This window comes from Triplophysa dalaica, chromosome 1, assembly GCF_015846415.1.
Source record: "Triplophysa dalaica isolate WHDGS20190420 chromosome 1, ASM1584641v1, whole genome shotgun sequence".
In the NCBI taxonomy this organism is placed as follows: Eukaryota; Metazoa; Chordata; class Actinopteri; order Cypriniformes; family Nemacheilidae; genus Triplophysa; species Triplophysa dalaica.
The window spans coordinates 25,198,395-25,221,924 of NC_079542.1; the positions used below are offsets into that span (position 1 = coordinate 25,198,395).

At 38.2% G+C, this 23,530-nt stretch overlaps 3 protein-coding genes across 3 annotated transcripts; 1 reads left to right on the forward strand and 2 right to left on the reverse strand.

The window, feature by feature from the left end:
* The first annotated feature begins 3,132 nt into the window (after positions 1 to 3,132).
* Positions 3,133 to 4,854, forward strand: si:dkey-112a7.4 (uncharacterized). The gene is made up of 3 exons (XM_056758614.1): positions 3,133 to 3,292; positions 3,658 to 3,958; positions 4,071 to 4,854. The coding sequence occupies exons 2-3, from the start codon at positions 3,766 to 3,768 to the stop codon at positions 4,154 to 4,156; spliced, it is 279 nt and encodes a 92-aa protein (XP_056614592.1). The 5' UTR covers positions 3,133 to 3,292; positions 3,658 to 3,765; the 3' UTR covers positions 4,157 to 4,854.
* Positions 4,855 to 4,914: 60 nt separating this feature from the next.
* Positions 4,915 to 9,516, reverse strand: cldn7a (claudin 7a). The gene is made up of 4 exons (XM_056758600.1): positions 9,011 to 9,516; positions 7,353 to 7,517; positions 6,899 to 6,983; positions 4,915 to 5,860 (listed from the first exon to the last, which is right to left on the reverse strand). The coding sequence occupies exons 1-4, from the start codon at positions 9,231 to 9,233 to the stop codon at positions 5,698 to 5,700; spliced, it is 636 nt and encodes a 211-aa protein (XP_056614578.1). The 5' UTR covers positions 9,234 to 9,516; the 3' UTR covers positions 4,915 to 5,697.
* A 1,679-nt stretch (positions 9,517 to 11,195) lies between these two features.
* On the reverse strand, positions 11,196 to 20,938 carry chrnb1l (cholinergic receptor, nicotinic, beta 1 (muscle) like). The gene is made up of 11 exons (XM_056748009.1): positions 20,649 to 20,938; positions 19,530 to 19,663; positions 19,123 to 19,167; positions 18,809 to 18,918; positions 17,490 to 17,598; positions 17,088 to 17,235; positions 16,701 to 16,886; positions 15,654 to 15,877; positions 14,016 to 14,194; positions 11,878 to 12,019; positions 11,196 to 11,658 (listed from the first exon to the last, which is right to left on the reverse strand). The coding sequence occupies exons 1-11, from the start codon at positions 20,698 to 20,700 to the stop codon at positions 11,518 to 11,520; spliced, it is 1,470 nt and encodes a 489-aa protein (XP_056603987.1). The 5' UTR covers positions 20,701 to 20,938; the 3' UTR covers positions 11,196 to 11,517.
* Positions 20,939 to 23,530: the final 2,592 nt, after the last annotated feature.

Genomic DNA, 23,530 nt, shown 5'->3' on the forward strand with positions numbered 1-23,530 from the left:
TGGCATTGGGTTTTCAAAATCCACCTTATTATAAATAGGCCTTAACATGTTCTTGTGAATACCTCTAACCTTCTTGAATGAGAAATTGCTTGTTTACCTGTAATCTAAATGACAAAATTCAAGTGAAAACCGGTCCGATCTGATAAATATTTTCCTGTGGGTCAGGTAACGCTCGCCGCGTTTGAATACCTGGAATGAATGTGTAATAGAGGTAACTGTAGGTCGTGAAATTGAGTTCACTGGTTTAGTGCCCTTTAACGGTAAACTATTATTTGATTTGTTTGGCACGCCAGAAAAAGACAATTACAGCCAAACACAGGAAAAAATTAAGAGATTATTGTACATTTTCTTTTACCTAATCAGCATTTCTAAATGTTGTGTCCAGTCCAGTGTTTGTTGAATTTCAACAAAATCCAACCTCAGGAGTGATAAAAAGTCATCAAACAACAACGTAAAAGACTGACAGCGTAACAATAAACATGAAAAGTGTGATACAAATCTAAATATAAAATTTAAATAAATAAAAAACTTTTCCTAAATATAGTACAGTACGGTCTCTACTGTTGTAGAACTATAAGTGAATATGAACTTGTTTTCTTTGCAATATTTGTTACCCTGGACCACAAAGCCAGTCTTATGAAGCACATGAACATTTTTAGTGACAGCCAAAAATACAATGTATGGGTCAAAATTATTGTTAGGATATTAAGTAAAGATAATATTCCATGAAGATATTTTGAAATGTATTCATTTGTGCACACCATTATTTTTTTTTATTCATTTGCACTTGTAATCTGTAATCAAAAACGTTAAGCCCCTCTCAACAACAACTATTCACCACATGATGTCAGCAAAAAAGAGGTAGGAGGATATAGTCACTGTCCAATGACCAATTTTTAGCCCTCCCCTCCAGGCCCAACATTCAGCAAACCAATCAAAAAGGGAAGGGCAAAATGGAGCCCCGCCCAATTTTTTTTTCAGAAGCCGTTTCATTAGAATACGCATCACGAATCACGATATGGAAAAGAAGTCAATCGCAACTTCCAGGATTTGACTAGAAGGGATACAGCTACCTCCACTGGGCATGCGCACTTCAATACACATAATATTTGTCACGCTGAAAACAGTCGATTCATTTTTTTTATTGTAAGGTTAGGTTTAGGGGTGGGGTAGGTGTAGGCGTTAGCTAATGTAATTTATTGTAATTATATGGTGAGATTTTGCACCACTTCTGGCCGCATCACTTTTGGCAACAACCCAACTTCCGTTTCATGGTGACTTTAATTTTCAAATTTTTTTAATTATTTTTCACCCTTAGATTCCAGATTTTCAAATAGTTGTATTTGGGCAAATGTCATATCCGAATAAACAATACATCAATGGAAAGCTTATTTATTCAGATTTCAGATTATGTAAAAATCTGACTTTCGAAAGATTGACCCTTTTTTGACTGATTTTGCTGTCCAGGGTCACATTTGATGCCAGAAAAAATAAAGAGCATATTTTCTGTAATTTCTCCATTTGACATATACATAATACTCCAATATGTTGTATGTATTGTCAAGGTCAAGTAAAGATATTTCATTTTTAAGTGTCATTGTACCCAAGGTTGCGTTCTTAAATATATCCGACATGCTAGCCATTTAAGGCCATTAAGCAAGGGATACTATGCATGTCCCATCCATACCGCCTTATGCGGATCTCCACATAGGCCTATAATTATGTATTTTATGAAAATGGGAAGAGGTGACCTGACAAGAGCTGAGATGATAGAGCTGGATAAAGGACGCGGCAACTTGACACGATTTTTCTACAACACTTCAAATGCTATTAGATTGTTAATGATAATCTTAAATCTATAATTTACCTTATTATTACGTTTATTTATTCTTTATTTAGCCTTGTTGTGCAAGCACTGTTGAGCTTGTGCAGAGGCAGCAGCTTTTGCCAGAGGGGAACTGGAGTCCCCTGGTTGGGCCTGGGTTCTCCTGAGGTTTTTTTTCTCAATTGGAGTTTTGGGTTCCTCGCCACCGTTTGCATATTGTTTTGCACTATTTGCCTGGCCGGGGGGCTGCTTTAGAATTTAGACCTGTGGTTCTCTTTCCTTTGTCTCAAATGTGTTCTTTCACTGTGCGTGTGTGCGAGTGTGTTTTCGTGTGTGTGTCTTTGTCAATGTGTGTAAGTATGTATGCATATTGTGTGTGTGGAGCATTTGTATGTCTGTCTTTGGTTGTTTTCACCTTTTTCTTGCTTTTACAGGTATATGCCTTTAGTTGCTTTTCTTGTATTCAATGTGTGTACAGCTGCTTTGTAACAATAAAAATAGTAAAAAGCGCTATATAAATAAAGTTGAGTTGAGAGTTGAGTTTTATATGACAGCATTTGAATCGCAAAATCTTAAAGCTAATTTTAGATGAGCTGGTTAAGGTAGGTAATTTAAGGTATGTCAGGTAGGTCATTTAGAGTATCCTGGAGAGGTGGTGTCGCAGAGTCCTAACATCTCAACACAGGGGTCTCTCAGGGCTCAGTGCTGGGTCCGTTGCTATTTTCTATGCATCTATGCATGACATCCCTAGGCTCTGTCATTCAGAAACATGGCTTTTCCTATCACTGCTATGCGGATGATACACAACTCCACCTGTCATTTCAGCCTGACTGTTTCTGCACGCATTTGAGCATGCCTAGCCGACATTTCGCTCTTGATGAAAGACCATCACCTGCAGCTGAACCTTGTAAAAACAGAACTCCTTGTAATCCCGGCCGACAATAAGGTTCATCACACCTTCTCCATTCAGCTGGGCTCATCAACCATCACATCTTTCAGAATGGCCAGAAACCTGGGAGTGGTGATCGACGATCAGGTTGCCAGCCCCATCCGGTCCTTTAGATTCATCCTCAATATTAGATAAATTAGACCTGCAACGCAAATCCTAGTCCAGGCTCTTGTTCTGTCCCTCATATGTAAATTGCAGTAGTTAATAAACATTCTCTAACGTTCAGGGGGGTTCTTATGTAGGCTGCAGTTTGTGAACCCACACGAGGTGGGCGAACTTTCATTAACTGACTGACTGTAGCAACCCACGGGCTCACTACATGAGTGTTGCATCGGGCCCTCCCCCGCTGTGACGCATGCAGAAACGAGCAAGGAAATCCCCAAGTGAGAGTTACGACAGACTCCGCCGTAAGATAGTGGGCAACTTCCGACTGCGAGAGCCGTAACCCAACGCCGAGTATCAGTCGACATACAAACCAAATACACGCACACTCGGTTCGCGTTCGTGACAAATATCAGGTAAGTGAGTTACGTCTCGTTGTTTATATATGTGCGGTTTAGAAGCGGTTATGTTTTGTTTTCCTGACAACATAAAAGGTAAAGCGACGCTGTGTTGTTGTTGTTGTTGTACACATTAGCCCATCCGGTGCGTGTTTTTCCATTTTATGTATGTAAGGTGCCGCTAACAGTTACATGTAGTCCTATTTATGAAGTGTTATATCCGGATACGAAACGCATAATGCCAACGGTAGCAGTTAACGTTAGACCAGGGCATACAGAGTGTAGATAGATGGGTTTAAAGTCCATGCCCGGTGATACATTGTGATATTAATAAGTATAGTTTGTGGTTTTAACGAGGATCGCTTCATTTTGTTGTTTTACAGTCCACAGGTAAAGTAAGCACTTGCTTTTTATCATTTCTGGGTGGATTAACAAAGAACTGTCGCCTTAGCGGAAGAGCACAGCCAACCACCGATTCGTGGTTGTTGTTTATGAATACATCTACCAAAGAGAAGCAGGAAGACATGTACGGAATGGCAGGAATGCCCGATCTTCTACCACCGTCAGGTGCACTACAGCCCAGTCCTGTGATTCCCTACGACCACGGACAGGCAGGGAGAAACGCCGCCCCACGGAGAACGCAGAGAGCCCCAAAACTCGGACAGATCGGGCGGTCAACGAGAGGTAGGTCTATATAACGTTACGCTGTTTAAAACCAACTTGGTGCTAATAACCACTGGTTTGTGAAATTGTATTCCGTTGTAACACGATGTTTGTCTCTTGTTTTGTTTTACAGTGGTTATTGATGATGAGGATCTGGATGACATAATAAACAATAACAGAAGTTTCCCAGCATTGCAGAGAGTGTCACCTGTTGCCTAATGCATGACAGACTGTGCCAAAGCTGTTAAGAGGCCAACACACCAAACCAGGCCTACAGTATCAAATTGAACTAACTTCTCACTTTTATTCACTCTTTTCAATGCTTCAAGGTCAAACGGGTGACTTCACTTCCTCTACATTTTTCGCTTGCCTATCACAGTTGATGTTGTGCTTTTGTGGCACTGGGAGATGCCTGTGTTCCTTTGTTCTGGACATTTCTCGCAGTGGAGATCTTGGTGATATCTTACAGGGCTATATTTATTAAACTTGCACTTTACTGCAGAAAAAGAAAAACAATGCTGACCTTAGCAGGTTGGTTTACTCATCTCCCAAAGAGGACATTTTCCTGTGAAATTCTGTTAACGTGTAACGCACCATTTTGTACGACCTGCGGTAGCCTTGGTAACTGGGAGCAAACTTGGTCTGCTTTGACATATGTCTCAGATGTAGTCTAAATGACATCAGTAAAACTGTTTTAATGGGCCTGTTGCCTTTGGTTTGGAGTGAGTATTCTCTCACTGATTTGAATGAACAAGCAAATGTTCTGTATTGATGATGCTGGGTAAAATGTGTGTTGCTCTTAGAATTGTTTTTCACTTGTTGATGTTTTGCATGGGAAATTTGGCAAATTGATTGTTTTAGTAAATTGTTTTGGGGAGTGCGGTGGGACTGGGAGTATTAAAGAATGCATGACCAGACTTATGTGTCTATATTTAAAGCATTTAGGTTTCAAACGGAAGAAAAGATAACCAGTCAGGTACAAAGAAGTAAACTTTAATCCAGAGAAAAGGTTGAAAATATAAGCAATAGTTTCATACAGGGATGTGTAAATACACAAACACTCTCAATATCAAGATATATTTTAAAAAAAGAAGGTCAAAGATATTCAGAGGGGCTCATGGAGAAAATAGTGACTGGCACACTGTAAGTTTTGTGTTAATGGTGATTTGAGTTAGGCAAAGTAATATAAGAGTTTATTGTAATATAATAAACATTGAATAGCTTGGACAGTTTTTCTGAAACACTAAAATGTATCACATAAGAGTGACTCAGATATGCATGATCATCATACATGCAGTGTTAATAATGTTAGCTAAAAAAATGAATATCCCCCTCCATTTTGGGTAACACCTGCTAAGCCTGTAGTTATAGTGCCACCTAGTGGACACCTTAAAAACACCAGGAGACCTGACTATCTAAATATATCTGTGAGGGAAAACAACTTTGGGCTTCCTTGAAACACTGAGAGATCTTGCCTGCCATACGTATTCATAACTGGCACTACATTTCTGCATACTTTTCATTTTAAGATCTTTGTAAATACATATCATACACTCATTTTATGCAACCCTTAAATGTTGGTTTTCCCATTAAATTGTCAAAAATGAAGCCGTTCAATTTTTTCACCCCATGGGTGGCAACCTGTTAAGCTTTCATGTAAACCCAATTTAAAAGAACAACATGCTCAGTCCATTAATCTGCTGAGGAAATTGTTCACCTAATAAAAATTGCTCTCTCTCTCCAGTGAGAGGCAGTCTTGTTCAGACATACTCTTTGTTGCCGGTGGTAGATCGTGCAGAATTACTTTTGGGATACTTTGACACTTGTTTACTTTGAGGGCAAGAGGCTGCCAACATAGCTCCTCCAAGCACGTCAAGAAGTGAGCCACCCCATGCAATGAATATGGCAGCTCCAAATTCGAACCTAATTAGATAAGAGAAATCAAGATGTAGGAAAAGTTATGAAAATGTCTCATCTGAAATGTGGTTATCTAGTAATTCTAATTATAGTACATATTCTGCTTTTTCTTAATTGCTTTAATTTGCTTAAATATATTATTTATGGCTATGTTCACACAGTCAGGGTTTGGGTTAACCACATTTTTACCTTTGGGGACATGATTTCGATGACAACATCTTACATGAGCAGCTTAAATGTTGCTTGAACAAGTATATTACTAAAGTCTATTCTTGCAACAGTTAATGACAATTACATTTACACATTTGGCAGAAGCTTTTGTCCAAAGCAACTTACATTGCATTATCCTATACATTTGTTTCTAAGTATGTATAATCCACTGCAATCGTACCCACAACCTTGGCTTTGTTAACGCAGTGCTCTTACAACTGAGCTACAGGAAAGCATTAATGCAAATAACAGGCCTAAATATCAACATCAAGTGAATTTTTTTTGGTGTACATGGTGTACAGTAAGTCAATAGATCAATTCTTTCATGATGGAAAGCAGCATTTGAGTCATACCTAGACAACTCAACTGACGGAAAGATTAGAAAATTGATCCGGTGAGTAGATGTAACAACTTCGGCTGACACACAGTTTATACAGTATCTCTATCTCTCACTTATTGAACTCCACATGAACACACACAAGTTGATAAGACAGTGCAGTTCAGTACAGCTCGGCTTTACCTAAAACACGGTAATTGTTTATTGAAAATATATATATGTGAACATATATTGTTCGTGCTAAACAGGATTGACAATTTTATTCCAAAGCTTTGAGTAAGATGTGCAAAGTTTCTCAACCGTGTTCCTGGAGCCCCACATGTGCGACACTGCACATTCTGGATTTGTCCCAGCCGAACACACCCAGTCTTTATTAAATTGGCTGAGCAAAATAACAGAGACATCCAAAGTGCTTTGTGTTGGAGGGTCTCCAAGAACACGGTTGAGAAACACCGCTCCATAAACTGCATAAAGTAAATTCTTTGTGTGGTTCTCACTTGGTGTTCACCGGAGTGAAGGGGTTGTAGAATGCTCGGATCACGTTGTGGGCAAACCACGAGCAGGCAACAATTGCGCAGAGAGCTGAGGAACAAAACAGAGATTGTTTCAATGAAGAGAAGACAAGATTTTGGGCAAAATCTTCAAAGCGTTAGCTACTTTCGATGCATGCATTTGTTTTAATAATTCATAACAGCTTTAACTTGCTCAAAGTACGAGTGTAGTTCTTGCTCTTTCTAGACATTCTCTATTTGTTGCAGATAAATACATATAGTCTTGTGTCATTACAAATGTTTGCTTTGATGCTCACTGAAACTCAGAGTGTGCCTTGACAAAACAACTGACTGTCTTTGCCACTTTATAAAGTTCAAAAATGCCATACAGAAATGTTGCTCGAGCTGGTATAAAGTCTCACAGACACAACCTTTTTTTTTCTCTCACACATACAATTACCTCCCACTAGCAGTATGATGCCACCTGTCATTGCTGTTCGAGATTTGCGAACTTTATCATCGGCTCCACAAGTGGTGCATTTCATCCCTATGCAGGCCACACCCAGTCCAGCAATGGATATAATAATACCCACAATCATTAGCGCCCGAGTCGCCTGAAGATCACCTGACAGGAAAACAGGGAAGGAATTGTCAAACAGATTCCAGATAGTACTTCTGCAGGTCGTTTTTACAATTCTATACATACATACATACATATAGTTGGGAGTTTGTTAAACCAAACTATTATCAACAGTAACAGTTATGTTAACCACTGACTTTATAATCCACTGTCTTTAGAGAGTGACAAAAGAAAAGCAATAAAACATTTCCTGAAATAAACATTTCATATATATCACCAAGGCAATAAAGCAGATTAAAGGTAAACAAAGCCAGAGCCCATTCCAACCACAACCAGTCTGTGCCAGTTCATTCCTGTACACATGCACACAAAACCCACCATGAGAAGCAAAGAAACAGAAAGTGTGAAGGGCAGGGTGCAGACTTTAGTGAAGTAGAAGAATTATTTCTGTCCTTTATTCATTGAAACACAATAAGGCATTCCTTGCCAGGCATAAAAAACAGTCGGCTGTGGAATGTACAGGGACACCCTCCATCCTAATTCAACCTGCTGTCAGGTGCAGTTCCAGTTTAAGCTAGAAGTTTCCCACTGTTTTCTCAGAAATCAGCACTGAGGTTCTGCACAGTAAATAAGTAGATTCAAGAAAGAGTGAGATGTTCAAGAGTCTATATCCCGGAATGGTTATTTAACTTGAGGCGGTATGTGCAGGGTTATGATTTCCTGGCACAGTACTTGGGGAATGGTTTTATGACAACTCTTTAATTTACCAACTACTGATTTATGACTGTGGTGGATAGGTGGGTTAACAATAATACTTGGGCCGTTATAAATTCGTTAATTCTTCTATGCTGTTGTCACCATGACTACCTGCCCTGCTGTAGTACATTACAGGCATACTGTAGATTCAAGGTCCTGTTGAGAAGGCCAGCATCTATTAATCAAAGACAAGCTGGGAATGGCACCAGTGTATTTTGAGTGGGTATGTGAAGGAAAGAGGGTGGGGAACATCAGCTATTCTAGAAGATTCTATAACCACCTATACATGTATAGAGAAGTGTACAAAACCCAAACAGCTTGATCTGTTCGGAAAACATTAAACGCAACGAAACCTATGTGACATAATACAGTGTTTATTAGAATTAGGCCTAAATCATTATTTTCAATTTAATTTAACTGACATGTATTCTTATCTGTTTATCTATCATGCGCTTGTATATTTTACATACCAACATAAAAATAGTGTGTGAAAATGTACATAAACTAAAATCAAAGTCATATAAAGCAATCCAAATTTTATATGGAAATGTCATTAAGTTTATCCTTAAGCCTATATTTAGTATACTGGGCAAGATGTCAGCATTCTTTTTAAAAAGCTTAGAAATATAATTAACTTGTGGGAATAAATAATGATTCAATAAAAAAATTAATGATTCTAAAAAACACAGCATCACTGGAAGACATAACACGTCTAAAAGAAATGGATAATAAATTGTATGTAAAGCGGATGTGCAGATTAGATTGGGTGCTTTAATACTTACTGTCCAATTGTAGGATAGAATCGTAGATTTTGCACTGAAGCTGCCCCGTGCTCTGAAACGCGCAGGACATCCACAGTCCCTGGTAGGTGGCGACTGCTGTGATAATACTGTCACCCACGTACGCGGACATCTTCCACTGTGGCAGGACGGTGCCCACGATCAGTCCAATGATGCCAATGAGAGAGAGACCAAATCCAAGCAACTGAACGCCCGAGTTTGCCATTATTGAGACTTTATGGCAAACTGAGCGTCAGTTGGATGAAAACTTCTGAAAACTTTATAGCGGTGAGTAACAGACTATCGAAGTCTCGACTCCAAATCGCCGCTCCTGTTACTTCTGTTGACTCCCACCGAAGCCTTTATGCCAAGTTGAGAAGAACTGTCCAAGTGAAGAAATGTCAACCAGCTTAAGGTATTTCTACCTCACTCTCAACGCAGATGTCAATAGCAGTCGAGGTGTTGAGTAAAACACAGATGCTGATGAGACGTCTCGATGGATGAATGCATACCGGTGTGCGCAAAGATGCCCGCTCTGCCATGCCCCTGAGGTCGTGACGTCACGCTGAATAAAATCACTTGCGTCTTTTCATAATAAACACCTAGCAGCAAATCAACATGCTCTTTTCCAATAATAATAATGATTCGTTTTTTGGCATTACTTAAACTTATACATTGATTTTTTTATTTTGGTGAATTTTTATTCCACCATAAATCAGACCATCAACGATTAGCCTATACTATACTGATTAAACTCTCAGACTAACCCCACATGAACTGTGTGTTTCTGTAAGCACATTTACGTTTTGTTTGACCTTGCTTGATACAACTGTGAAATGTGAGACTATATTAATATACATTAACAACAAACGACAACAGTATCTACACCTTGTCTTTACACAACAACACGTCTGTCACGTCCAGTCATTCCATCAGGTGACCTCTGCACTTCCTTCATGGTCAAACTAGAGAAAAAAAATCCAGGAACATTGTCAACTATTGCCTGCGGTGCAGAAATTGGCACCAACGGTACAATGATCTCACCAAGGGAAGGAGAAAATATCCCCCAAACTGAAAGAAAGAGTGCGGAAGCAAAAATGTTAATCAAAGAGGAAATTATTTTAATTCTATCTGATATCCTGCTGAAACTATGTTTTTACTTTAATGGACATATGTTTCTAATTGTATTTAAAAAATAATGTTATTTATTGTGAATTAATAGTACATAGGAAAGTACATGAGAGTTAAAGAATTGGGAGAATAAGGGTTAAAGGAGATGAGGCTTCAAGAAACATCTTGATATTAGCACACACTACCCTGGTCACCCTTGGCAACGTGATTTATCTGTCACCCAACCGGCTGGAACTTGAGCACTGGGCAAAATAACTTTGACATACAAAAGAAACTTCTAAGCTTCTGTCCCCACCTAGATCCAGTAAACAGACATTTGTTCTGGAGGCCTCAACTCCTGTACGACCCCGAGTTTAGGGGGGAGGGGTGTATGGAGCAGACAGAGCTAAATCAACCCAAAGAAGAACAGAAACCCCCTTTATGTCTTTTCTTCTGCTTGGCTCCAGAGCCTTCTTAAGTTTACAGACACAGTGAAAAAACTGTGATTAAATTGAGGTAATCCACCTTTAGAAGCCTATTGAACCGTTAGCAATAAAACACATTTCTCTTGTTTCCCCTCAACACTGGTGACTCTGGAAATGAGGTTTTATGATTTCATTATTTCATTATGCAGGAAGGTGCCTTCACAGAAATGTAATGCAAGTAATTGCAATGAAATAGTTTATAGCACTGTTTTCTATTGGTAACTCAAATAAACAAAACCCCAAATGACAATAAAATAACTGACATATACAGAACAACAAAAAAATCATCTGCTGAAAGAGATTATTTATATTAATTTGAACCAGTTTTAAATTAGATATTTAACCTGATAACAATGCAAAAAATATATATATATTGCATTCATAATTAACTTCACTTGTTATTATGTTTCAGTTGTTTGGCATCACATCAATTAAATTAATAATTTGGTAATTTAATACTGACTTTAAACATTACATTAATCGTTTCATACTGCCATTTTACCAGATTTTATTATTTGCAGCAACTCCATTTTGATGATGTTGATCTGTCGATTGTCTTACTTTTTCTTGATATATATTTTTAAAGTATTAATATATATATATATATATATTTGTTGGTGTAGTTTTATTGTCCTGTTCAAATGTACGATTATATTTAACAACAAAAACTATGGAGCTTAATTTTCTACAGACAATAATTTACAAAATGAACAATCAATAAACAATAACCAAGGCAAAAGGCTACAGTGTGAGTGCTCTCTGTTAAATGAACACTGAATTAATACAAAATTGTTGAGTTCCACATAAATTCTTTATTCTTTGGTGCCCTCTTCAGTGAATCCACAGAAACTACAGCCACGTTGTTTCTTGGAGTTCATGGACAGTGGGGTTGCATAGTTATAGTTATAGTTTTGCTCAGGGAAATGGTTGGTCAGGAGTGTAGTTGAAACTGGCATCCATAAACATGGCCAATGTGCCCAGTGTAGTGATGATGACAAAGAGCCAGAGGAAGAGGCGATCCAACACCAAAGCAATGTACTGCCAGTCATCTGTCATCTGTCACACACACAAGCAAAACAATGGAACATGTTTATCTGACTGACACAGGAGGATGTTTATTTTTCAATTTATGAATATTCATGACGAAATGAGAGAGAGAGAGTGAGTGAGAGAGAGAGAGAAAGAGAGAGACATTCTTTGTGTAGCTGTCTATGTGCAGAAAATAGGGGAAATCGAGAAAGAGTGTTGAAAGAACGGATCTGTTTAATGACTTACAGTATCATCCACATCCTGTTTCTTCAGTTGTTCAGCCATGTAAGTGATGGCAGCAATGGCAGATTTGAGATTGGGTGGCAGAATGAGACAATAGTTGTCACTGTTTGAAAATCTTTGTAACTTCACAGTGCTTTCATTATGACTGAAACACAAACACAAATCATGATTAAGTCGAAACTTAAAAAGTTCATACAGACATATTTGGTGCAACTATGTATACTTTAATGTCCCAGACATTGACTTTAATTTGAATTTAGAGATTACATTTTTTTTCTTTTGTTAAATGATACACTGATAATCTGAACAAAATAAACAAATTATTTGAATTTAGACAAAATCTTTACACTGTTTGGATGCAAATTTCAAGTTTTGAAGAGTTTTGTTTACTGGCAGTCATTCACTTTTGTGGTTTTTGTGTCTATACAATAGAAGATTATTTACCCTACAGTTTATGTTTCTGCCCTCAATTAACTGTGGCTATTCGAAGGCTGTGTATTGCGATCTAGTGAATTGTAGTACATTGCAACATATAAACAATGTATGAAATTGTGTGGTACTGTGCGCTGTGTTGTACAATAGCACATGTGTATTGCGGAGGTCAGTAATGTGTTACTTAATGCTATAGTGGGAATGAGGCTGTCATACGATGCGGAAAGAGCTTGTGTAATGACCTCTCCTCTTTCACATTCCCACTCTCTCAAAGTGGAGTTTTTTTCCAACAAGGATTATCCAGAGACGAACCGTGAGGCACATGACACATACAGTCAATGAGTATAACATGTATCATTTGTTTTCACACACCGTGGTGTTTCAATATCCAGGTATATATTATGTGTGAAGACAGCAAAAAAAAAAAACCCTTTCTATAACATTCCATGTTGACACAACATATGTACTTTAAGCTTCTTTTCTTTTGGTCTTACAATTTCTTGGCCAAGGAGTGTTTTATGCATTAACGTTGTGTAATGACTTTTAGCTTCTTATACTCGTGTTTTTGTGGCATGTGTTTTAATTCAATTCAAGATTATTTATATAGCGCTTTTCACACAATGTGCATTGTTCCAAAGCAGCTTTACAGGAGCAAATAAGAAAATCACAGAAAGGTAAAACACAGCCCAGTGCATGGTGTTTATAGAGAAAGCAAGATCATTCTAATGCCAACACTGCCCTGCTGCGGCAAGGAACCCAAACTCCAATGATTAATTAATAGAGAAAAAAATGGTTTTACTACCAAAACTTAACATGCAGAGGACTTGTGTCCATCAGTTTCAAATGCAAATTGTCGTTAACAATTTTGTGATCAGTAACGTGAAGTCACTTCTGTTACAAAAAACAGATTCTGCCCCCCTGAAAACTGGCACTATATCTTGAAAGACTTATGAGCTTTGCACTGTAATATCAGATCTGATGCCATGCAGCCATTTAAGTCCACCTGTTAGACTGTCTAAAGAGGGTGGGCACACGCAGTGGCACCAGAGCATGGACAGCCCGGTCAAGGGCTGTAGGGTGGAACAAAACTTAGAGAGAGAGAAAAAACAGTCAATGTGTCTATGTGTTCAGTATTTAGGGTTCATTATCATTGACAGATGGAGATTGTATCGCAGCTACACACACTATACACTCAAGCAGAGTGGAATGAACAGAGTCACGCACACATATTTTCAGAGAAAACCCCTCCTCTGCAGCCCGGCACTTCCCTGCTGTTCATGTGTGCATAACACTCTAATGCCCAAACTCAACAAGGGCTTAAGCTCTGGCGACTTTGGAAGGGTGGCTGAGCTTAAATGGGCTGAAATCAAATGCCCTTGGATTGAGAGTTGAAACAGCCAGCACAGAGACTTTCTTCATCCTGCTGCATATTGATTTGACAGATTCATGTGTTTTGTTTGGGTAAGAGGAGGATCACGTAGGGATGTATTAAACAAAGTTGTACTAAGCTTTTGGAGTGAAACTATATTAAGAAGAATGCATAAAAAGCAGACTGCTTTGTTTAGTTTGAATGTAAACCAAAATTATAACTTCACAAAACAAAAAAATCACGTTTTCCCACTGCTCAACAATCAATGCTAAGGATATTTACACTCACTTTTGATGAAGCGCTCATTGCAAATGAAAAAAACTGTTGTAGTATGAATTACCTTCCCCTCCAGGGTATTACCAGTTCAGGGTGGATCTTTCGGATGAAGTATTCACCTCCAGGTCTGAGACCTTGTTGCAAACAACCTAGAGGGACGCTTTCTTTGGGCTCTTCCTCTGTTGGTTCTTCAGGCTGGGGTCTCAGCACACCCAGGTACCGAGGGAGGAAGTTGATGAACACCTGCAGAATGATTGGCGAGAATGACATGAAGTACTATAAGTTGTGTTCAAATAACAATAAAAATAACATCCTTCCAAAACCCTGTATGTTCAAATTTGTTGTTTTTCAGGAAATATCAAAAACACTGTACTTTTTTAATGTTAAATCCAATGATAATGTGTGTCCGAGATGTCCTTTGTGCATTGACTTAACACAGTAAAAAACACAACTATGTTCAAAATTTGAGGTAGTGAGCTTCAAGCCAGTGGAATAAAAACATTTTTTAATCTCTATGCTGCCGAGGTTGTTAGTTCGAGCCTCACCTGGAGCATTACTTTATGATAATAAAATACTTTCTTCCTAGGCAAAAGTTAATCTAGTAAATGTCAACACAATGATAGTGAGAGATATGATAATACAACTCTGTGCTTTCCTTTGTGTATTGACTAAACATAAAGAAAACACCACTATAACAACATTTAACATAGGGATTTTCAAGCCAGTGGGACAGAGAATTTGTGGATCTCTATGCAACTTGAGAAGCTTGCCACAGAACTGTTCAAGTGGCGCAATTGCGAAGCGAGTGTTACTTATAAGGCAGTACATAGGAGGGCAATGCCAAGGTTTTGAGTTTGAGCCTCACCTTAAGCATATCTCCATCTGACCTTGAAAGACTTTCTATCAAGGAAAAACTTAGTTAAATTAAATCTAATGATTATACGAGTTGTGATAATGCGAGTCCGAGCTGATTCATTGATTTTACATAGCAAAAAAACACCACTGTGTTCAAAACTTAATGTAGTGAGCTTCAAGCCAGTGGAACAGTGAATTCGTGAATCTATCTCAGTGGCCCAATCGGTCAGCACTCTGTATTTATAGGGCAATACGTTGCGGACAATGCTGAGGTTGTGAGTTTGTGACTCACCTGGAGCATAGATTGTTTATAATGAAGACAAATAGTTAATCTACTAACGTCCGATCCAATGATAATAAATGATCATAATAGGAGTCCTAGCGGTCCTTTTGGCATTGACTTAACATATATATATTTTTTAACACATTGAGCTTTACGCCAGGGGGGACAGAGACTTCTTAAATCTCTATGGAATTTAAGAAACTATGTCCAGAATGTACTTGTGAGACAGTACCTAGTAAGGCAATTCCAGGTTTGTGAGATCAAACCTCACCTTCCGCTAACAAAAGTTAATCTAGTACAGTTAAATCCAATGATAAAGCGAGTCCGAGCTGTCCTTCAGGAAACCCAAAACCAAATACTATGCTGTCAAAGTTAAAAAGCACTTGTCCATTATTTTAATTAGTTAGATATTTACAAAACCCAGTGACTAACATAGAGGGTGACGAATGATAACAATTTATGACAAAAAATCACAAAATATTCAGATACAAGGTTTAAGAAGGACAGCAGCAATTTTAATCTGCTCTTTGAATCAAAGTCTTCCTGAAATTTATTAAGGTTCACCTTTCTGACCCACAGTGGCATGTGGTGCGTGCTGGGTGTCCTGTGGTGGAGGTTTAGGACCACCACGCTGAGAATGACTGAGAACGTCACCACGATCATGGTGAACATGACGTAGTTAACAATTATAGGAATGCCAAGAGATGTTTCTGGAACCTTGTCAGCCAACAATAGCATGAAAACAGTGAGAGCGATGAGGATTGAGATGGACAGAGTCATCTTCTCACCTGGGAAGGAAATTAGAAAACATGTTTTAAGAACACATTCCAGATTGTTATGCAATAGTCACCTTAACATGAGAAAATTCTCATCACCCAAATTTGCAGTGTGTAGGTTAGCTCATTGGCAAAAGGCAGAATATTCCTTACAACGTCAAGTAAAACTGAAGTTGTATTGTTTGGACCAATTGATTATAGTGATGGGGGTGATCTGGATCTATATAGTTCTCAGGTTACTCCGTGTGCGAAAAACCTTGGTGTTTCATTTGACTAAGGACTTCGGTTCGACCAATAGATGAATTGTGTTGTTAAATCATGCTTTTTCATTTACATCGTTTAGATTCAGTTAAAACTTTTCTCTCCCTCAGGATATTTTTAACCGTTATTCATGCATTCATCACCACACTTCTTGACTATTGTCACTTAGGTCTGGGGATCTTTGATTACTCTCTGTGTGCAAGACTAAGCTAAAACATAGAGGGGACACGTCCTTTGCTAGGGTAGGCCTTAAACTGTGGAACAGCTTACCACTGTCAATTTGAACAGTGTCATCTCTCACTTTGTTTAAATCCAAATCTTATTTTTTATCTTTGCCGTTTACTAATGTATTTTACTGTGTTTTTAATTTTTTTAATTTTATTCCGCTGATTGTTAATTTCTCTTTCTTTGTCTTGTTTCGAATTTCGTGTATACCACTTTGGTCAACCTTTAGGTTGTTTTGAAATGTGCTTAATAAATAAAATAACTAACTAACTGACTTAGTAACTGGTTTGTGATCCAAAGGCATTATCAAAACAGTAGCAGTGGTTAACACTACAAATTGAACACTCACCTGCACCAGGTGGCAGATAAAAGACAAATATGGCCAACACGCTGGTAAGGATGCAGGGCACAATGATGTTAATAATGTAGAACAGAGGTTTTCTCTCGATGATCAGGTAGAAAGTTATGTCCTCATAGAGATCACCCTGGACATTCTTTCTAGTCGGTTTGTGACAAATCTGCCACTCTCCATTCTCTAAGAAAAGAGAAAAACAATGAGAAAAACATCAATATAATGAAAGAACACATGGGTTTTGTTGACTACTAGTGAATATGCCTTTTGGCTCACTGGTTCCAACCTAAGGTTTAAACAAGTGTTTAGATGGGCCCACATAAAATGGCTTTCGATTTAAAGTGACAGTGAACAGAAAATGATGTCACTTTTAAGAGGACTTACCAGTAAACGCATTTTCATCAATCACAATCTCATGAAGCTCCTTGCCATCTTCATCTAGACCATACTGAAGATTCACTTCTGAGGAATCATATGTATAAGAACGAAACACCATTGTGCAATTCTGCCAGTCAAATGGGAAGTACGCCACCTACAGAAAAGAGGAAGTGTGGTCAGTTTGGACCAAAATGAAAATAATTAGCAAATATAATGTTTAAGCTCTTTAACCCATCTATCGATAGCATCCGTGACAGGATGCTGCCACAAAAAGTAATTCTGATTCAGATTTACATCAGTGCATCACAATGGAATGAACATTTTCATTGAACCAGAAACATTCCTTTAACGGAATAAAGAAATGTTTCCTGTCATGTGTCAGCTTCATGCTAACAATTGTAAGTGTACCTCTATGGAACACGAGCTGCGGTAGATGGCTGGTGGTAACCACGAGACAGTTCCATCACTTTTCACTAGCACGTTTACATACAGGGCAACATCAAACTGACCATCATTACTATTAAACAAAAAGAGAACAGCTCTTAGTCACTTTCTGAACCGTCTGAAATTCTGAAAAAGTGTACCCTTTGCATTTGTGCCCTTAGACCTGTTTCATAGCAAACAATAAAGCATTTTCTTTTATAATGTTGAAAACAGGTAAAATAATTATTGTAAACATCAATCAAAATCGATGTGAATCTATCTAGAAAGTTTGCCAAGTTCTTTTGGATGCAGATCTGAGGTACACCATAAAATCTGGTCTTCTCAAAACTTTTTCCTGATAGCACACATAGATATGGGTGACGTCTATTTGATGTCTGCATTAACATCTGCAAGACGTATTTTATATGGTTTGCTCATCTCCAATACGCCTGAGACAATTCCTGTCAAATGTCATATAGATGTTTCTAATTTAAAACGGCCGTGCAACGGTGTTTCATGCATTTTGACTTCTTTACAATGTTAAACATGCTGTCTTCTCATGCTTAACATGGTAGACTTATTAAAAAACAAGTTGGGCGTAGTATGTAGTAATTCTGTGCTCAATAGACTCCCCCAGCGATCGTAAAGGTTTCTGAAAGTTTTTTCGAACTTATAAAACTGTTTTGTAACAACTTTTCTTAGTCCCTTATTGGACAATTCTCCCAGAAAAGCAAGCGGCACGGCCACACCGCAGCAAGGAGAGCATAAGAAGGAGCATACTCAGGCGTCTCTTTCACTTGTAAGCAGGAGAGAGAGAGAATATGTTTGCCAAGTTCAGGTGTTTGTTCGTTCACTGCATTTGGGTGATGAATGTTATATAAACGGTGGAGATAACGCTGGATTTAGAGATAATTTGAAACTGATATACACAGCCTACCCCTCCCCCCCCGTACGCACCGTATGTTTTCGGAAACAATCGTAAAGCTGTACCTATCTTTTATAAATGTGATCAAACTAAATACTCTTCGAAGATACAAAGTATGCAATAGTACTCTATAGGTACTCAAGATTAATATGAGATTGGCAGAAACCTTGTGTGTTATGCCCGCTTTAAAAAAGTATGTAAAACTACTCTTTCTAAGACGTTTATCAAATTTTTTACACAGCAGATGTTTTCCAGATCTGTAGCAGAGATCTCACAGACGAACCTGTGCAATCTGGGTGTGCTCCAAAACAAATGGCATTTTGTTCGAAAAGGATCTTCTAAATAGTTGAAAAAGTTATGTAAAGGTAAGTGAACTCACTTGTTGATAAGGTAGATGTCTGGACGCCACACTTTTGTGGGAGGGATTCGCACAACATCAATATTGTCATAATCCTCAGGATTCCATGACAACCTGTAATCAACCCATGCCTCAAAGAGAAAGTGAGAGAAACACAAACATCATTTTGAACAGATTACCAAACACACACATTAGCTGTTTATCAGAGGAAAACACCAGAGACAGCATTCAAATGAAATAAAAAGACTGAAATAACTCACAGTTACAAAAAGTGGCAATTTAAGTGGAAAATAAACAGCAGTTATGAGGAGTGAAATAAATGATCTGCCTCTCACCATATTCATGTACACATTGGTTGTCATCTCCTCATTTTTCTCGTTCTGTGAGAGAGCAAAGATAGTTACATTAGCGCTTGTCAAATGGGACGAATGGTGTAAAAAACAGTCCTTTCATATGAAAACGAATGTTCAATGCATGGATGGAAAGCGCTCGCTGAAAGGGGATTAAGTGCTAAAGGTTGTCGATGCATTGGCTAGGCTGCCCAGTAAGTGCAATAGAGGCAGCAGGGCTGCTAATCTCCAACAGCCTGCTGTGAATGTCACTAAACTCAAACTGTGTGAGTGATGAGAGAGAGAGAGATTTGTGTTGGAAAAGAAAATGAATAAAGAGAGGATCAGAATGTAATTCCACATTGGAAAGTGTGTGTCCATGTGTTTATGTGTGAGTGTTATGTGGATCATACCAAGCTGATGAGTTGAACTAAAGTCATTCCCACTCTGACCATCACTCTCTCATCCCAGGTACGTGCTGGACGCACCTTCAGGTTGTAATCATTAAACAAATCCTCTTGGAGCCTTCGTTCAGCCTCTGATGCCACTGAACACAAACAGTACACACACACAAACACAACTTTAGTCTGGTTCTATTGTGGGAATATGCCATTATTTTCTAGTTTTATTCTGATCTATTGGTATTTTCTATCCCCAATCCCAAACCACACATCTAAATGGAACCCCTGACAGCAATCTGCTTTTTGTGTTTTTAAATAAGCATAATTTAGTAGGTTTACTAATCAGTAGGCCGCAAATTTACAAGTTGGGTGTAAAAACATTAATAAAATTGTTTTTGTTACTCTAAAAAACTGTTTTTAGAGTAAAATTTAAAAAAAAATACTACAAAAAAGTACTACAAAAAATGTGTGCACAACTTGAGACAAAAAAATAAGTAAAATTTAGTTTAAAAACGCTGAAAAAATTATATTGTTGTTTATAACAGTGCTTGAAACCTGACCACATTTGGAGAAGTCATTGGTCTTGTCACAGCTCTCTTTGTCCTCTTTAAAGGTCATATATGCTGTGGCATTGTAAAATTGTATGACACATAAATAATAAGCAGTGGTGACAAACACAATCAGTGATAACCTGTAGCTCAGTGATAAGAGCGCAAGGTTGTGGGTTCGATCCCAGGGGATTGCAAATACCCATGTAAAATGTATAGGATAATGTAATGTAAGTCGCTTTGGATAATATGTCTGCCAAATTCCTAAATGTAAATGTTAATAACCTGTATTCAGAAAAATATTGTTTCTTTTTTATATAACCATACACCTAAATTTTAGAAGCGTAGGAACATATTATTACCATTTCATTTTAAATGTATTGATATAATGTAGTTTTTTAATAACGCCATGTGTTCGTTATATCCATGTGAGGCACTGTATGTGTGAAAGATTATTAAAAAAGGAAAGGCATTATTTCACCACAAAAATTATACAAAAATGTCCATTTTCTTATTACAGTATTTTGTGATCATAACACGACCCCACCCACCAAAGGTCACACACAATATCAATCTGGATTACCTGTGAAAATGAGAAGCCAGTAGCTCCAAATGACCCAAAGCAAAGCCTTCATTCTGAACACAATTTTCTTCCTCTCTTTATCTCCTCACTTTGGTATCTTCAAGTAGGACCAGCTCTTACCACCAGCACCATGCACAGACTCACCCGTACAAGCTCTCATATACACTCAACACACCCAACCCGACAATGTGATTCTGTTAATTCCAATACTGTGAACAGGTCCAGTGGCTGATGCGGTTTCACTATGACATCCTCTCTCACCAAATCTTAAATGGTGGTCATGCCATCATTTTTTTCTTTTCTGTCATGGGGGGTGTTTTGATTTGTGGAAAACAGGTCTGTGATTGGTTGGAAAGCCAGGGAATTATGGGAGGTAGAAAGGAATGTGTTTCGACTTTGATAAAGCAGCTCTTGCAGGCACCTGTTGATGGTGTGTGAGTATGACATAGAGAGAGTAAAAGGCGCATGTGGGGGCGGGGCAATGGGCTATTTTTGGGTGAGAACAAAAGGAAGAGGCGGGCATAACTGTTCTTTCTGAGCGGAGAGAGAGATGACGAGAGTGAACACACACTAGTATTAACACACATATGGCTGGCTGCATACTTTTGTGAGGACTTCCTATTCACACTTGTTCTTAATATAATCAAATTAAATTACCATAGACCAATCCCAATCCTAAAATATAACTTAAACTATTATAAATTATTATTCTCTTCTGAGAATGCCTTTTTTCTTGTGGAAATGTTCCAATGAGGCCGAACTGAAATGAACATTCTTTGTTGGATAATCATTTTAACCAATTTAATACGGACATACAGATTAACAAAATTTGTAGCTACTCATGCAGGATCACCATTCACATGCATCCATATACAATAGTTGCCCAACATAAAGGCATGAGGTTGTTGGACCTCTCAACAAATTTGTCTGTCTGTCTTTAAGTTGTAAAGGAGGAAGCAAAGTGAAAGCAGATGTAGCAGTGTAGCTCATAAACCATCACCGATGATAACAACAGTATTGACTGTGCTTCCGATTAAAAACAGGCAGTAAAGAATATATTCAATCATACAAAACACAAAACTTCCTAGAAGCCACTGGACAAACATTGCAGTTAATATCATAACATCTGGATTTTGTTTGTCTGTGTGTGTTTGTACTTATACAACTATCTTTGTGAGGACCAATTTAAGAATTAAGCGTATAAAGCTTTCCTGTAGCTCAGTGGTAAGAGCATTGTGTTAACAACGCAAGGCCGTGGGTTCGATCCCAGGGGATTGCACATACTTAGAAACAAATATATAGGATATTACAATGTTAGTCGCTTTGGATAAAACTGTTTGCCAAATGTATGTATGTATAAAGTAAGGACATTTTAGTCAGACCTCACTGCCCAGGGGCGTAGCAAGCTTTTCATAAGTGCGGGGATGGATGTGTTTTGTTTGTTAACAATGAAAACGTTGAAAGTAATGACAGAAAGGTACAAAAGGTATAACATACAAGATATAAAAAGCTTACCATTTAAATGTGTGAACACACAGAAAATAAGTCAAAACTCTGTTGTGAAAATACACAACAGTAGACTTGCTAATGAATCAGAAATACTTTAATAATCCCAGGGGAGAAAGACAGTGGAAAGCTTGATAGTGACATGGGTCTGACAGGACTGTGACTGTGACCGCTAAAGTTTGCTTACTTGCACCTTGAAAAGGGGAGATATAAAAAAACGCCCACGCAAAGCTTTTTCTCTGGTGGTATAAATAATGTAACAATTTTCTGTTTTTAAACATTAAAATAATACACACTTTTCGTTCATAGTTCTTCAACAGGTACAATCAAACATAATAGGTAAGTATCCACAAAAGTATTCAGCTAAACAAAAAAAGCAATGTTCATAATATCAAAATCAATAAACTCATAAATACACTGCTTAACAAGGACAATGTGTCCCTCATCCTCGTCAATTCCCTCCCTTCTTCATCACAATTACTTTATACATTGCATGCCACATAAATAACCGAATTTAGCTATTTCTGAACAATATCCCAATTTGCAATTAGCATTAGTCTAAAAACTAAATATAATTCAGAAAACACTCGACATATCAACAAAACATAAACAGAACATCTCCCCAAACACCAATCAAGGTTATTTAAAAACGTCGAAGGCATAAACACTCATTCAAAGTCGCTGGAAAAGGAAGACGTAAATAACCATAACCGTTCCCGCCTCCTCAGCACGAGCTGACCGATAAATCTAACACACCAAGAGAGGCGGGACTTAAGGCAGAACAGCCAATCATCATCCGGTCACACTCAAAGCCGGTGTTCTGTTTGAGTGGGAGGGGAGAGGAAGCAGCCGCATCGAGCGCAGACACAGAGCGGCAAGAGAAACGCTGGACCGACTGCTGTAAGGCGTTTTTACAAAACTGCTGAAAAACTGCAAAAAAAGTGCGGGTGTTTAACCCTTTCACCCCCCACGGTTGCGACGCCCCTGTCACTGCCACAGACACCTTTAAAGTCACCATGAAAAAGCAGCAGCAATTTTGTCTTGTTTGCCATATTATGTCGTGTATCTGAGTGAAACAGCTTCTGAAATGAGAAAAAGAAATGTAGGACGAGACTGATTGATGTCTGCAACTGATTGGATATTTGAAAATTTGCTAACAAAATGATGGCAGATTTGAATGGCAGTGCCATCAGTCAGTATTGGAGCCCCGCCCTCGCACCATTCCTTGTGACCGAAGTGAAGAGAGGTCATTTTGAGGAGGTCAAGGTTATTATAATGACTCATGAATTAAAAAAATGATGAAGTAGACATTTACCTATAAATCTATAGGTTGGATTTATAAAATACATTTTTAAAAACACTCCAAAATAAATATT

Bases quoted from the DNA above. Each gene is read 5' to 3' on its own strand.
- si:dkey-112a7.4 (XM_056758614.1), top strand. From the start codon at position 3,766: ATGAATACATCTACCAAAGAGAAGCAGGAAGACATGTACGGAATGGCA. The intron at 3,959-4,070 runs GTAGGTCTATAT...TTTGTTTTACAG, and splicing joins GATCGGGCGGTCAACGAGAG to TGGTTATTGATGATGAGGAT.
- cldn7a (XM_056758600.1), bottom strand. From the start codon at position 9,233: ATGGCAAACTCGGGCGTTCAGTTGCTTGGATTTGGTCTCTCTCTCATT. The intron at 7,518-9,010 runs GTAAGTATTAAA...TTTTCCTGTCAG, and splicing joins TTCTATCCTACAATTGGACA to GTGATCTTCAGGCGACTCGG. The intron at 6,984-7,352 runs GTAATTGTATGT...TTTGTTCCTCAG, and splicing joins CATCATACTGCTAGTGGGAG to CTCTCTGCGCAATTGTTGCC.
- chrnb1l (XM_056748009.1), bottom strand. From the start codon at position 20,700: ATGAAGGCTTTGCTTTGGGTCATTTGGAGCTACTGGCTTCTCATTTTC. The intron at 18,919-19,122 runs GTGAGAGGCAGA...TTTCTCTTTGAG, and splicing joins CCAATGTGTACATGAATATG to GCATGGGTTGATTACAGGTT. The intron at 12,020-14,015 runs GTAATTCATACT...TTTGTGTTTCAG, and splicing joins GTAATACCCTGGAGGGGAAG to TCATAATGAAAGCACTGTGA.